Source organism: Hordeum vulgare, chromosome 3H, assembly GCF_904849725.1.
Source record: "Hordeum vulgare subsp. vulgare chromosome 3H, MorexV3_pseudomolecules_assembly, whole genome shotgun sequence".
In the NCBI taxonomy this organism is placed as follows: Eukaryota; Viridiplantae; Streptophyta; class Magnoliopsida; order Poales; family Poaceae; genus Hordeum; species Hordeum vulgare.
The window spans coordinates 454304185-454315812 of record NC_058520.1 but is presented as its reverse complement, the minus strand read 5'-3'; the positions used below and the strand labels follow the sequence as shown (position 1 = coordinate 454315812).

The window sequence follows — 11628 nt, the reverse complement described above, 5'->3', positions numbered from 1 at the left end:
TCCCGGGGTCGTTGCCCCCCTTCGGTGGACCTCCAGGGCCACCTCCGATGGTCCCGGTGGTCTTGGTACGTTACCGGTGATGCCTGAAACACTTCCGGTGTCCGAAACCATCTGTCCTATATATCAATCTTTACCTCCGTACCATTTCGGAGCCCCTGGTGACGTCCGGGATCTCATCCGGGACTCCGAACAACTTTCGGTAACCTCGTATAACAATTCCCTATAACCCTAGCGTCACCGAACCTTAAGTGTGTAGACCCTACGGGTTCGGGAGACAGGCAGACATGACCGAGACACCTCTCTAGCCAATAACCATCAGCAGGGTCTGGATATCCATGGTGGCTCCCACTTGCTCCACGATGATCTCATCGGATGAACCACGATGGCAAGGATTCAATCAATCTCGTATACAATTCCCTTTGTCTGTCGGTATAGAACTTGCCCGAGATTCGATCGTCGGTATACTAATACCTTGTTCAATCTCGTTACCATTAAGTCTCTTTACTCGTTCCGTAGCACGTCATCGTGTGACTAACTCCTTAGTCACATTGAGCTCAAGATGATGTTCTACCGAGTGGGCCCAGAGATACCTTTCCGTCACACGGAGTGACAAATCCCGATCTCGATTCGTACCAACCCAACAGCAACTTTCAGAGATACCCGTAGTGCACCTTTATAGTCACCCATTTACGTTGTGACATTTGATACACCCAAAGCACTCCTACGGTATCCGGGAGTTGCACAATCTCACGGTCGAAGGAAAAGATACTTGACATAAGAAAAGCTTTAGCATACGAACAATACGATCTAGTGCTATGCTTAGGATTGGGTCTTGTCCATCACATCATTCTCCCAATGATGTGATCCCGTTCTCAATGACATCTAATGCCCATGATCAGGAAACCATGATCATCTATTGACTAACGAGCTAGCCAACTAGAGGCTTGCTAGGGACACATTATGATCTATTTATTCACACATGTATTACTGTTTCCTGTTAATACAATTATAGCATGAACAATAGACGATTATCATGAACAAGGAAATATGATAATAACAATTTTATTATTGTCTCTAGGGCATATTTCCAACACCGGCGCGCCGGCCCGAGGGCTCGCGCCGGTCGCGCAGCAGCCGTGAGATCAGGGCCCCCTGACCGTCAGATCTGGTCGCGCCAGCCCCCACCGCCCGCCATCCTCGCACGCGCCGCAGTCCTAGCACGCGCCTCGCCCGCGCCGACGCCCCAGCACGCGCCGACCGCCTCGCCTGCGTCGACGCCCCAGCACGCGCCGACCGCCTCGCCTCGTCTCCTCACCGCTGGTCGCCCTCACCGTCAGTCGCCGCCTCGGCCGCCCGTCGAAAGCACCATGTATGCAGCCCGTCGGTCTTCACCTCGTCGCATCTCACCACCTATGTTGCAAACGCTGGATAAAAAGTTTCAACCGTGTGTAAAAAAGCTTCAACCGTTAAGAAAAACGGCTTCAACCAAAAACTTCAACGAGGGAAAGTTGCAAACGTTGACAGAAAAAACTTCAACCGTGTATGAAAAAAGTTTCAAACGCCGCTCCGACTGCAGCATCTCGCGTGCTCACTTCTCAAAAAGTTTCAACCGTGGATAGAAAAGCTTCAACCGTTAAAAAAAAGCTTCAACCAAATACTTCACGAGAAAAAAAAGTTGCAAACGTTGACAGAAAAAGCTTCAACCGTATATTAAAAAAGTTTCAACCGTCGCCCCGCTGCAGCATCTCGCGTGGTTCACCTTCGATCACCGCCGTCAGGCGCAGCGGCTGCCGGTGGAGAAGCCGCAGCGCTCGCCGACAACGCGTGAGGTTGCAGGGGGGAAAAGGGGAGAGGAGGGGAGTAGAAGGAGGAGGAGGAGGAAGGAGATGGAGGAAGGGGGAGAGGAAAGGAGGAGGCGGTGGGCACGCGAGATCCCCGCCGTCAGGCGCAGCGGCTGCCGGTGGAGAAGCCGCATCGCTCGCCGACAACCCTGAGATTGCAGGGGGGAGGGGGAAGAAGAGGGAAGAAGAAGGAGGAGGAGGAGGAAGGAGATGGCAGAAGGGGGAGAGGAAAGGAGGAGGCGGTGGGCACGCGCGATCTGGTCGATCCAACGCCAGCCACGCGACCGGCCGAACGTTTCGGCCGGCGCGCTCGCGGAAAACGTTTTCCTTCTTCTAGGGGTGTTTACTCACGGTGATTCCGAGCTTCCATTAGATCGTAGCTGGCACCCTGCTTTCTCTCGCGGGCTTAACTCCAAAAGTTCAGCGTTCCAGAAGCAACCTCCAACCAAAAATAGCTGCTATGTACGAGTCCATGATACTGTCGAGAACAAACTTCCAATCACCTCTCGGCGGTCGAAACCAAAAGCTGACCCTACCAACGTTCACTCCGATGAATGTCATTGTCCGTCCTCATTTCTCACGCCCCACGATTGGCTCATACCATCGGTACAAAATCTCCAAGCTCGCAGTGGCACGCCCATAAGAAGGCCAACGCTTCAATATACACACGCATTGCATGGTTACAAAAAACATCATACTCGACTGGCAGCTATAGACAGGAGCTAGTGTCCGCGAGCACCATGGCGCAGCCGAACCACCGGTACGGCGGCCACCGTGACCTGGAAGCCGTGATAGACATGGACCAGCCGGAGAAACTGACGGCGAAAGGCGGCAGCCGGTTCAGCTTCACCGGCGGGCTGGAGTTCACCAGCCTGACGTACACCGTGGTCAAGAAGCAGCGCGGGGTCGGCGGGGAGTGGGAGAAGAAGGACGTGGACCTTCTGCACGAGATCACCGGGTACGCGCCCAAAGGCTGCGTCACCGCCGTGATGGGCCCCAGCGGCGCCGGCAAGTCGACATTCCTGGACGCTCTCGCCGGGCGCATCTCCAGCCTCGACGGCCGCGTGGCGCTCGACGGCGTCGAGATGAGCCCCAGCGTCATCAAGCGTTCGTCCGCCTACGTCATGCAGGACGACCGCCTCTTCCCCATGCTCACCGTCTACGAGACGCTCATGTTCGCCGCCGACTTCCGCCTCGGCTCCGCCGTTTCCCCCTCCGACAAGAAGCTCCGCGTCGACAACCTCATCGAGCAGCTCGGTCTCACGGTAATTAACCAAAGGCGATACCTATATTATACTTTGACAAAAGTAAATTACAGTATGATACGTACGTGCGCATGGAGTGTATGCGTGTTAACAAAGCAGCTGCGCACTGCAGACATCAAGAAACACGTACATCGGGGACGAGGGCACGAGGGGAGTGTCCGGCGGAGAGCGCCGGCGCGTCTCGATCGGCGTGGACATCATCCACGGGCCGGCGCTGCTGTTCCTCGACGAGCCGACGTCGGGGCTCGACTCGACGAGCGCGCACAGCGTGATCGAGAAGGTGCACGACATCGCCTGCGCAGGGAGCACCGTGGTGCTGACCATCCACCAGCCGTCGTCGCGGATCCTGCAGCTGCTCGACCACCTAATCATCCTGGCTCGCGGGCAGCTCATGTACAGCGGCGGGCCCAAGGAGGTGACCGCGCACCTCGGCCGCATGGGCCGCAAGGTGCCCAAGGGTGAGAACTCCATCGAGCACCTCCTCGACGTCATCCAGGAGTACGACCAGTCCGAGTTCGGCGTCAACGCCCTCGCCGAGTTCTGCCTCACCGGTCTGAAGCCGCGCAAGCTCGCCGCCGAGGGGCTCTCCACCGTGTCTAGCATCCCTCCCACACCGGTTGGGCCCGGGGGCGAGGACTTCGACCACAGCCTCAGGAGCCAGCATTCCAAGTCTCCGTGGAGCGGCGCGCAGTTCACGCCGTCCCGGCGCCCCAAGAAAGATCAAAGCGGCAAATCACACAACCCTCCAAGGTACCCGAAAACCGTTCTTCGTCGTGTTATGAACGTAGTATGACTCTGTAGATTGTGGAAGTTGGCTGGCGTTTGCATGTCCGATCTGTCGCATGAACTGCATAGCTTGTCTCCGGGTATCCACAGGTACGGGCCGGAGATCGTGATGGGGACGCCGACGCCGCTGAGCAGCATCTCGGTGTACACGGTGAACGAGGCGGACTACCTGTCGCCGGCGCAGCGCGGGTCCGCCACAGGGGCGCCTGGCGTGGGCATCAACGCGCTGGGGCACCGCGGCAAGTTCGCCAACTCGTACGCGGCGGAGGTGTGGGTGCTGATGCGGCGCAACTTCACCAACATCTGGCGCACGCCGGAGCTGTTCCTGTCGCGGCTGATGGTGCTGACGGTGATGGGGTTCCTGATGGCCACCATGTTCACCAAGCCCAAGGACAACACGCAGGGCATCACCAACCGGCTCAGCTTCTTCATCTTCACCGTGTGCGTCTTCTTCTTCTCCTCCAACGACGCCGTCCCGGCCTTCATCCAGGAGCGCTTCATCTTCATCAGGGAGACCTCGCACAACGCGTACCGCGCGTCCGCGTACGTGGTCGCCGGGGTGATCACGTACCTGCCCTTCCTCCTGCTCCAGTCCGCCGTGTACGCCCTCATCACCTGGTGGGCCATCGGTCTCCACGGCCAGTTCGTCTACTTCCTCGTCATGCTCTACGCCTCGCTCCTCTCCACCAATTCCTTCGTCGTCTTCATCAGCTCCATCGTGCCAAACTTCATCCTTGGGTAAGTACGACAACTTTTGTTTTTGTTTTTACAGGAAATGGACTGGTCCGGACCAAAGCCCAGTTACATGTAGTAGGAAAACTGGGCCAGCGTAGCTGAACATGTGCTAGTGGGCTGGGCCAGAATTATTACATGCAACCTTGCTGATGTGTGTCTCTGACTGAACGGACGGTTGAACCCACCCACAGGTACGCGGCGGTGATCGCGTTCACGGCGCTCTTCTTCCTCTTCTGCGGCTACTTCGTGGACAGCCACAGCATCCCGCAGGGGTGGAAGTGGATGAACACCGTGTCCACGATGAAGTACCCATACGAGGGCCTCCTGATGAACGAGTTCGGCGGGACGCGGAGCTTCTCCTCGAACCCGCCGCTCAACGGCGACGAGATCCTCGAGAACCTCACCATCAGCGTGCACAAGGACCGCAAGTGGTGGATGGTGCTCTACCTGCTCGGCTGGGCCGTCTTCTACCGCGTGCTCTTCTACCTCGTCCTCCGCTTCGCCTCCAAGAACAAGAGGAAGTAGCTCAAGAACCGGACGCGCGCCTGGCCGGCCTGTATCCACGTATCATGGCGATTTGCTAGCTAGCTTCGTCGGAAGCTCTTTGGTGATCATTCATTTAGTAGTATAGTACAGAGATAAATACATTATGAGTGCCTTAACTTGTCCGAGACGGTCACTTTGGTTTCTAAAGTTAAAAAATGCGTAAAATCGGTGCCGTAACTTGTCTCTCCGTTCAAATACAGTGCATCCTCGCGTATTAAGTCGTATGTAGCACAAACGTGGCAAGTTAGAGTTTCGTGGCCCACATGTCAGTGGCCGGTGGCGCGTCGTGGTGATTTTCTTTTACGGTCCCTTAATCCCCTATCTCTTCTATCTGAGTCGCACCGCTTCGTGCCCTCTCCTCTTCTCCCGATCATTGCAAGGCGGCGGCGAAGCTGGTGTGGCACGGCACGGCGACCGGCGGCGTCCACGGCGATGGATAGCCCGCGTCGTCGGCGTCCAGGCGAGGGACCTCCTTCCTACTGTTAGTACCTTCATTTCTCTGTTGTTCCTCCCTTTTCAGGCGTAATAGGGCTAGGGTTCTTTGGGGGGTTATCAAGGAGGGGACTTTTTATTTGAAAGGGGATGATCTTGGATATGTGGCAGTGATAGTTCTCTTATTTGTGCAGTACAATTTGATGGAATGTTCTGAATTGAGATCCATCACAAAGGGTTTTTCTATGAAAGTGGTAGCAACATGACCTACATGGATCATGAAATCGATTGGTTTGATGGTTGTGACACTGATAGTTGGTCAATTCTGTGGATTGACGATTTCCTTCTCCAATTGGGATATAATAGAGTAATCTCCAAGATTGATGTGTACTGGAGCAAACCTAGGAACTCTATGTGTGATGGCCTACAGTTGATTGCGTCTGATGCAGACATTGTCCTTATGATTGCTGCAACAGTGGATCACAAAAACTTACTCCTACTGGTAGATCATGCTGACACCCTAGAGTCAGTAAGCACTGATGATGTGTTGGGAGTGGGGATGCATGAGCTCCCAAGGGTTATTACTCCAGTTAAGTCGGCAAAGGGTAAAGAAAATGTACCCGGCTTTGACAAACCAGAAATTCCAAGACATATGAGATGTAACTACAAGAAAGCAAAAAAGATTTATGTCATTTGATGAAGGCAGTAGCTCACATGTTACAAATCAGGAATTTGAGGAAGAAGATGGCAATTGTAAGACTGATGATAGTGGTGCTCAAGATGCAAATGACAGTAGTGAAGAACATGGAGATGATGTCAATGAAGAAATTGAAACAGATGAGGACTTTTATGAGAGTGATTATGAAGGAGCAGAAGGTGATGATGATCTGTTTGATAACAATGTAGACAAAGATGTTGATGATTATAGAGAGAAGGAGATTGTGCAGGACTTTGAAGGTGAACTTCCTGAAGATGCTTTAGATGGCAACCATTTAAACCTGTCGAAAGAAGAAGGAGACAAGCTTAGGCACAAATTTAGCACATTCAATCCATCTACTGACCTGAAAGCACCGGCTTTTAAAGTTGGCATGATTTTTGGTGACATGAAAGAGCTCAGGCTTGTTGTGGTTGCATACAGCCATCTCTACCGGCAAGGAGGAGGGGGGGGGGGAGAAATGACGCCGGCCTTCTGTCCTCCTCGTCTAGATCCACGTCGGCCAAGGACGAATCGAAGAAGATGGCGCCGCCGCCGTGGTCGCGTGTATAGAATTAGGGATTTCCTTCTTTGATTTGGGAATTGAGGGAACTGACCATATACATGGAGAACAAGGGCTTTTTTGCGACTTTAAACTAAACTGCAGGGGGGTTTCCGTAAAAGAATCAGCATTACATCACCACGACGCGCCACCAGCCACTGACATGTGGGCCACGACAATCTGACATGCCACTTGTGCGCTACATACGGTTGAATACGCGAGGAGGCACTGTTTTGAACGAAGGGACAAGTTCCGGCACCGATTTTGCGTATTTTGCAATTTTAGGAACCAAAATGACCGCGTCGGACAAGTTAAGGCACTCACAGTGTATTTATCTCTATAGTACAAGAGAAGTGACCCACGTTCCAAGATTTGTAATAGTACTACTACTGAATTGTAATTTTCAGGCAAGACATTGTGTTGATAGAGCATGCCGTGATTTATTCTGAATTTCTGGTCTGCATTTCTCCAATCAGTGGTGTTGTTCGCCCCTGATTGCAAGGTCGCACCTCTTGAGCCTGGTCCAACCGTTTGGGGCTGCATATCCTAGTGCGGTGACGTGACTGACAGACAATTTTTCTCCCTAGCCTATTAGCTTGCGACCACCACGAAAAGGACTAGGAACTGGCTCTTGTCCCTAGGCGAGTCAGGCTGCCTGGCCAACCGATCCGAGTATATCTCTTTCTCGACCATCAGAATGGTCAAAACCACGGGAGCAGGCGGCGGTGCCCGGCTCCAACCGCTTCCCCGGCGGCGCCGCCGCCTCGTTCAGTCGTGGTACAGCGACACAGTCGTCTCCTCGCCGGCATGTAAAACGCCTCCAAGTACCCTGCCCGCTGTTTCCAAGTGCCTACCGCGCACGGGATAAGCGTAAAGTCTGTGTGCTCTTCAAGTCCGAACAATCTATTTATTGCGGACAGCGATTCTTCCAATCCAGAATCCGTATACACTATTTTATTTTCCAACAACCGGTTCTCTGAAATCTGACCAATCTATTTATTGTGAACAGCGCGGCTGTGAAAGCGTGGCCTTGCTTGCTAAATTTGTTTGTGCAAAAATGCATCTTGTCTGGCACAGTATTTTATTTCCCTCCAACCCGTTTTCTCTTTCTGAAACCTGACCAATCTGTTTATTGTGAACAGCGAGGCCATGAAAGCGTGGCCTTGCTTGCTGAATTAGTTTGCGCAAAATAGATACCCCGTGAGTGCAAAATAATGGTGGTGCAAAAATTTGTGCGCCGTCCATTCGAGTCTGACATGCTAACAAGATAACTATCGTTTGCTTGCGGTTGGAAACTCGGAAATCTTCTTCTAGAAAAGTAGTGGTTCCTGTCTCGTTGACAAGGACACGCACCGTGTAGACAATAATGATTCTGAACTGGAACTGGAACTGCAAGAAACGTCAAGCAGCCAATCGCGAATCTGGACGATCGTCCAGGACGCCAAGGTATACTGTGCTTCGATTCCCTAGTCCAAAGGAAGTAATTGTTTTAGATCTAATTGTGACCTCGCAGCTAAAACATGTCTACAGTGTTAATAAAACAATTTTAAACTCATTTTAGCTGTGAAGCAGGTTGGGCTACCGTCCTTTTTTCGGCGCTAACCTTTGTCTTTTCACTTAATTCACGAATAGACTATTAACCGTCATAGTACTCGCTGAAATGACACAGTGGGTCGTACTGCAGTAGTGCTAGTAGATTCTAAACGGGGCGATCTTATCAAAGGCGAGGCGACGAGACGTATTTGGCCGTTCCATTCGCGAGACGTCGCTCGCAAGACGCTCAGCTGCCTCAGCGACAGCAGCACCGGGCGATAATATCTTGCAGGCCCCCGACGGACGCAGATGGCTTGGCTCCGTTCCGTTCAGGTTCGGCGGCGAAAAGATAAGTCTTTACGTCCTTGTCGTGCCACTTTTCAAAGCGACCAAAGCCCAAAAGCACGTTAGATAGATAGAAGGTTTGTTTAGTCTCCATTACAATTATTTATTCAGTGGCCACCGCCCGAGTGACCGTGTCTTCGTAAACACTCCGCCTTGCCTATTTAGCTCGTCACTAAGGTGGTTGCAGATCTCTAAACCGTGTCGGAGGACTAGTGAGCGGTGGCTTGTGCCGTTTGCCGTGCGTGGACTCGTGGCGCCGGAATTTGGAGAAATGGGCGTGAGCGTCCCGGCCAGCGAGCCGAAGCACCCGCGGCACCATCAAGAAGGGTGCGAGGCCGAGGCCGAGGCCGAAGCGCTCGCCGCCCTGTACCTGTACGGGGACGTGCTCGAGTCGGTGGTGGAGCGCGTGCCGGCGCCCGACCTCGCCGCCGCGGCGCGGGTCTCGCGCGAGTGGCTCCGCGCGGTGCGGTCCGCGCTGCGCCGGCGCCCGCGTCGCCTGCCCTGGCTCGTGGTCCACATGCACGGCCGCCGCCGCCGGACCGCGGCCTACGACCCGCACTCCGGCGCGTGGATCACCGTGCAGGCCCCGCGCCACGCCACGCCGTCGCACGTGCGCCTCGTGCGCGGCGCGCGCGGCGACCGGGTGTGCGCGCTTTCCTGCTCCGGCCTCGACGTCGCCGGCGACCCTCTTGGGACGTCCGCCTGCGTCGCCATGAAGGCCCCCGGCGTGTGGCGCGTCGACCCGGTGCTGGCCGCGGTGGGCGACCGCGTGGTCGCCCTCGGCGGCGCGTGCCAGCTTGCGCTCGCCGAGGGAGAGGACGCCGCCGCGGTGGAGGTCCACGAAGGCGGGCACTGGACGGCCTGCGATCCGATGCCGGCGGAGCTCCGCGAGTCCGCCGCGGCAACGTGGCTTTCGGTGGCCGCCACGGATCAGAGAGTGTACCTCGCGGACAGAAGCACGGGCTGTGCGAGCTGGTTCGATCCGTCGAAGCGGCGGTGGGGTCCCAGCCGTCGCCTCGAGCCCGACGCCGGCGTTTCCACGTGGGGCGTCGCGCCTGGCCGCGCCGGCGCCGAGCAGCTCGTCCTGTTCGGAGCGAAGCGCCAAGGCGAGGGAGCAAAGAACAAGGTCGTCATCCAAGCATGGGAGGTGGACGGCGACACTCTGGATCTGTCCCCCGGCGCGGCCCACGACGCAATGCCGAGCGAGATGTCGGCGAGGCTTTTCCCCCACGACGAGGACGAGGAGGACGACGGGGAGACGCTCCCGTCGATCGGGGTGTGCGGCAACGCCACCGGAGGGTACGTGTACAATTCGGCGGAGCCAGCCAACGGCGCCGTGCTCTACGAGCTGCGGGGTGGGAAGAAGGACGGCGCCGTGGAGCGGTGGGAGTGGGTGCCGTGCGCGCCCTCGGTGCGCGCCGAGCCGCTGGGCCGCGTCATCCTCGCGTGCTCGCCGGTGGGGCTGGACGAGCTATCGCGTGGACTACCACTTACGAATGCACAGTGAAATACTGTACTGTACCTTCTTTAGGGTCGCAGTGAATACACTGAATCGATCAAAGAGCGTTGCAAATTCGCAGTCACATCGTTTATGAGGAAGGGTACATCTCCATTTAAAGGCTCCTTAAACCAATCAGAAATCAAGGAAATCTAGCCAACCTAGCAGTGCGGAGTATAATACTTGCCGACACTCGCTTTTTGAGTATCGTATGGCCCGTTGCGTCTGGGCATTAAGTGATGAAGAGGTTCTTGTGGAGGTTCTTGTGGCTATTCGGGTTGTTTGAGACTTTGAATCAGTATGACATAGCAAGAGTATCACCACGTGGGTCATTTGGTGGACCAGAAGACGAGCTATACATGATAATGCATTCCACACCCTAGTGTCAACCATGTGCCTCATCACTAGATTTTTGCATGACTTGGAGATAGCATATGAGAGGAAGAATGTCTCGGCTAATTCAGTGTCCATTCCACGCCAAATTCGTTATATATTCTTCCGGACGTTTTGACCATCCTATCACGAGTTTTTTCTTTATTTTTGTTTGAGACTGTTTCTTTTCTTGACAAATCTAGATCTTCATGTCGTCATCAAGCTTGTCCAAGGACAAGTTTTTCGAGAATGTCATCAATCCCTACCTTCCGGAGGTGATGAAGCACCCTCAAACCATGAAGTTGCGAGAGGGGGTGCTTCATATCCGGGGCGTTCAAGGACCAAAGAAGGAAGGAAGCGAGAAAGCCAGGCTTGAAGCGGTGGACCATGAAATCTTCAAGTGTCAAGGGATGGTGGAAAGCGGACTCAGTGCCAATCACTCCATGTTCACGAATTTTGTTCATGAGAACAAGAGGGACAACAAGGATATTGGAGGGGCCATCTTCAAGCTTCATGACCGGATTGGTCATCTCCAATCACAAATCTATGACCTGTACAACCAAAATTCTGAGTATGAACCCAGACTTACAAGGATGAGCCTAGATGCAGATTTCAGGATTCGGGAGACCCCTTCTTCTTTCTTTGAGGGGGAGCACATGCCTTGGAAGACAGAGTACAAGCCTACCATTTCATCACCAACATCACCGAAGAAAGACACTTGAGTAGACAGGTGTGGGCACCATCTTCCAAGCTTGGGGGAGGTGCCCCGGTATCGTATCACCATCACTTTTATCATCATTATCTCTTAGTTTGATCCTTGGTTATTTCGTGATTTAGAAGAAAAAAGTTTTTAGTATGATTTAGTTTCGAGTGCTTGCTTTGTGATATGTCTTTCTATGTAATCAAGTGCGGGAGTTATATAATAAAAATTAGTTTGAGTTTTGATTATTTACTTTCTTGTCCCAATCTTAACAATGAAAAAAGGGGGGGGAGATCATATGCTAATCAAATGGGGTGCA

General features: G+C 53.9%; 2 protein-coding genes across 2 annotated transcripts; both read left to right on the top strand.

Moving 5' to 3' along the window:
• Window positions 1-2501: 2501 nt before the first annotated feature.
• Window positions 2502-5338, top strand: LOC123440152 (ABC transporter G family member STR2-like). Its single transcript, XM_045116723.1, has 4 exons — window positions 2502-3106; window positions 3219-3856; window positions 3983-4630; window positions 4819-5338. Exons 1-4 carry the CDS (start codon window positions 2582-2584, stop codon window positions 5150-5152), a joined length of 2145 nt encoding a protein of 714 aa, XP_044972658.1. The 5' UTR covers window positions 2502-2581; the 3' UTR covers window positions 5153-5338.
• Window positions 5339-8644: 3306 nt separating this feature from the next.
• On the top strand, window positions 8645-10357 carry LOC123444221 (F-box/kelch-repeat protein At1g23390-like). Its single transcript, XM_045120876.1, has one exon. It carries the CDS (start codon window positions 9011-9013, stop codon window positions 10244-10246), a length of 1236 nt encoding a protein of 411 aa, XP_044976811.1. The 5' UTR covers window positions 8645-9010; the 3' UTR covers window positions 10247-10357.
• The last annotated feature ends 1271 nt before the right edge of the window (window positions 10358-11628 follow it).

Coding starts and splice junctions, on each gene's coding strand:
- LOC123440152 (XM_045116723.1), top strand. CDS start 2,582: ATGGCGCAGCCGAACCACCGGTACGGCGGCCACCGTGACCTGGAAGCC. Junction 3,107..3,218: donor TCGAGCAGCTCGGTCTCACG/GTAATTAACCAA, acceptor TGCGCACTGCAG/ACATCAAGAAACACGTACAT. Junction 4,631..4,818: donor GTGCCAAACTTCATCCTTGG/GTAAGTACGACA, acceptor ACCCACCCACAG/GTACGCGGCGGTGATCGCGT.
- LOC123444221 (XM_045120876.1), top strand. CDS start 9,011: ATGGGCGTGAGCGTCCCGGCCAGCGAGCCGAAGCACCCGCGGCACCAT.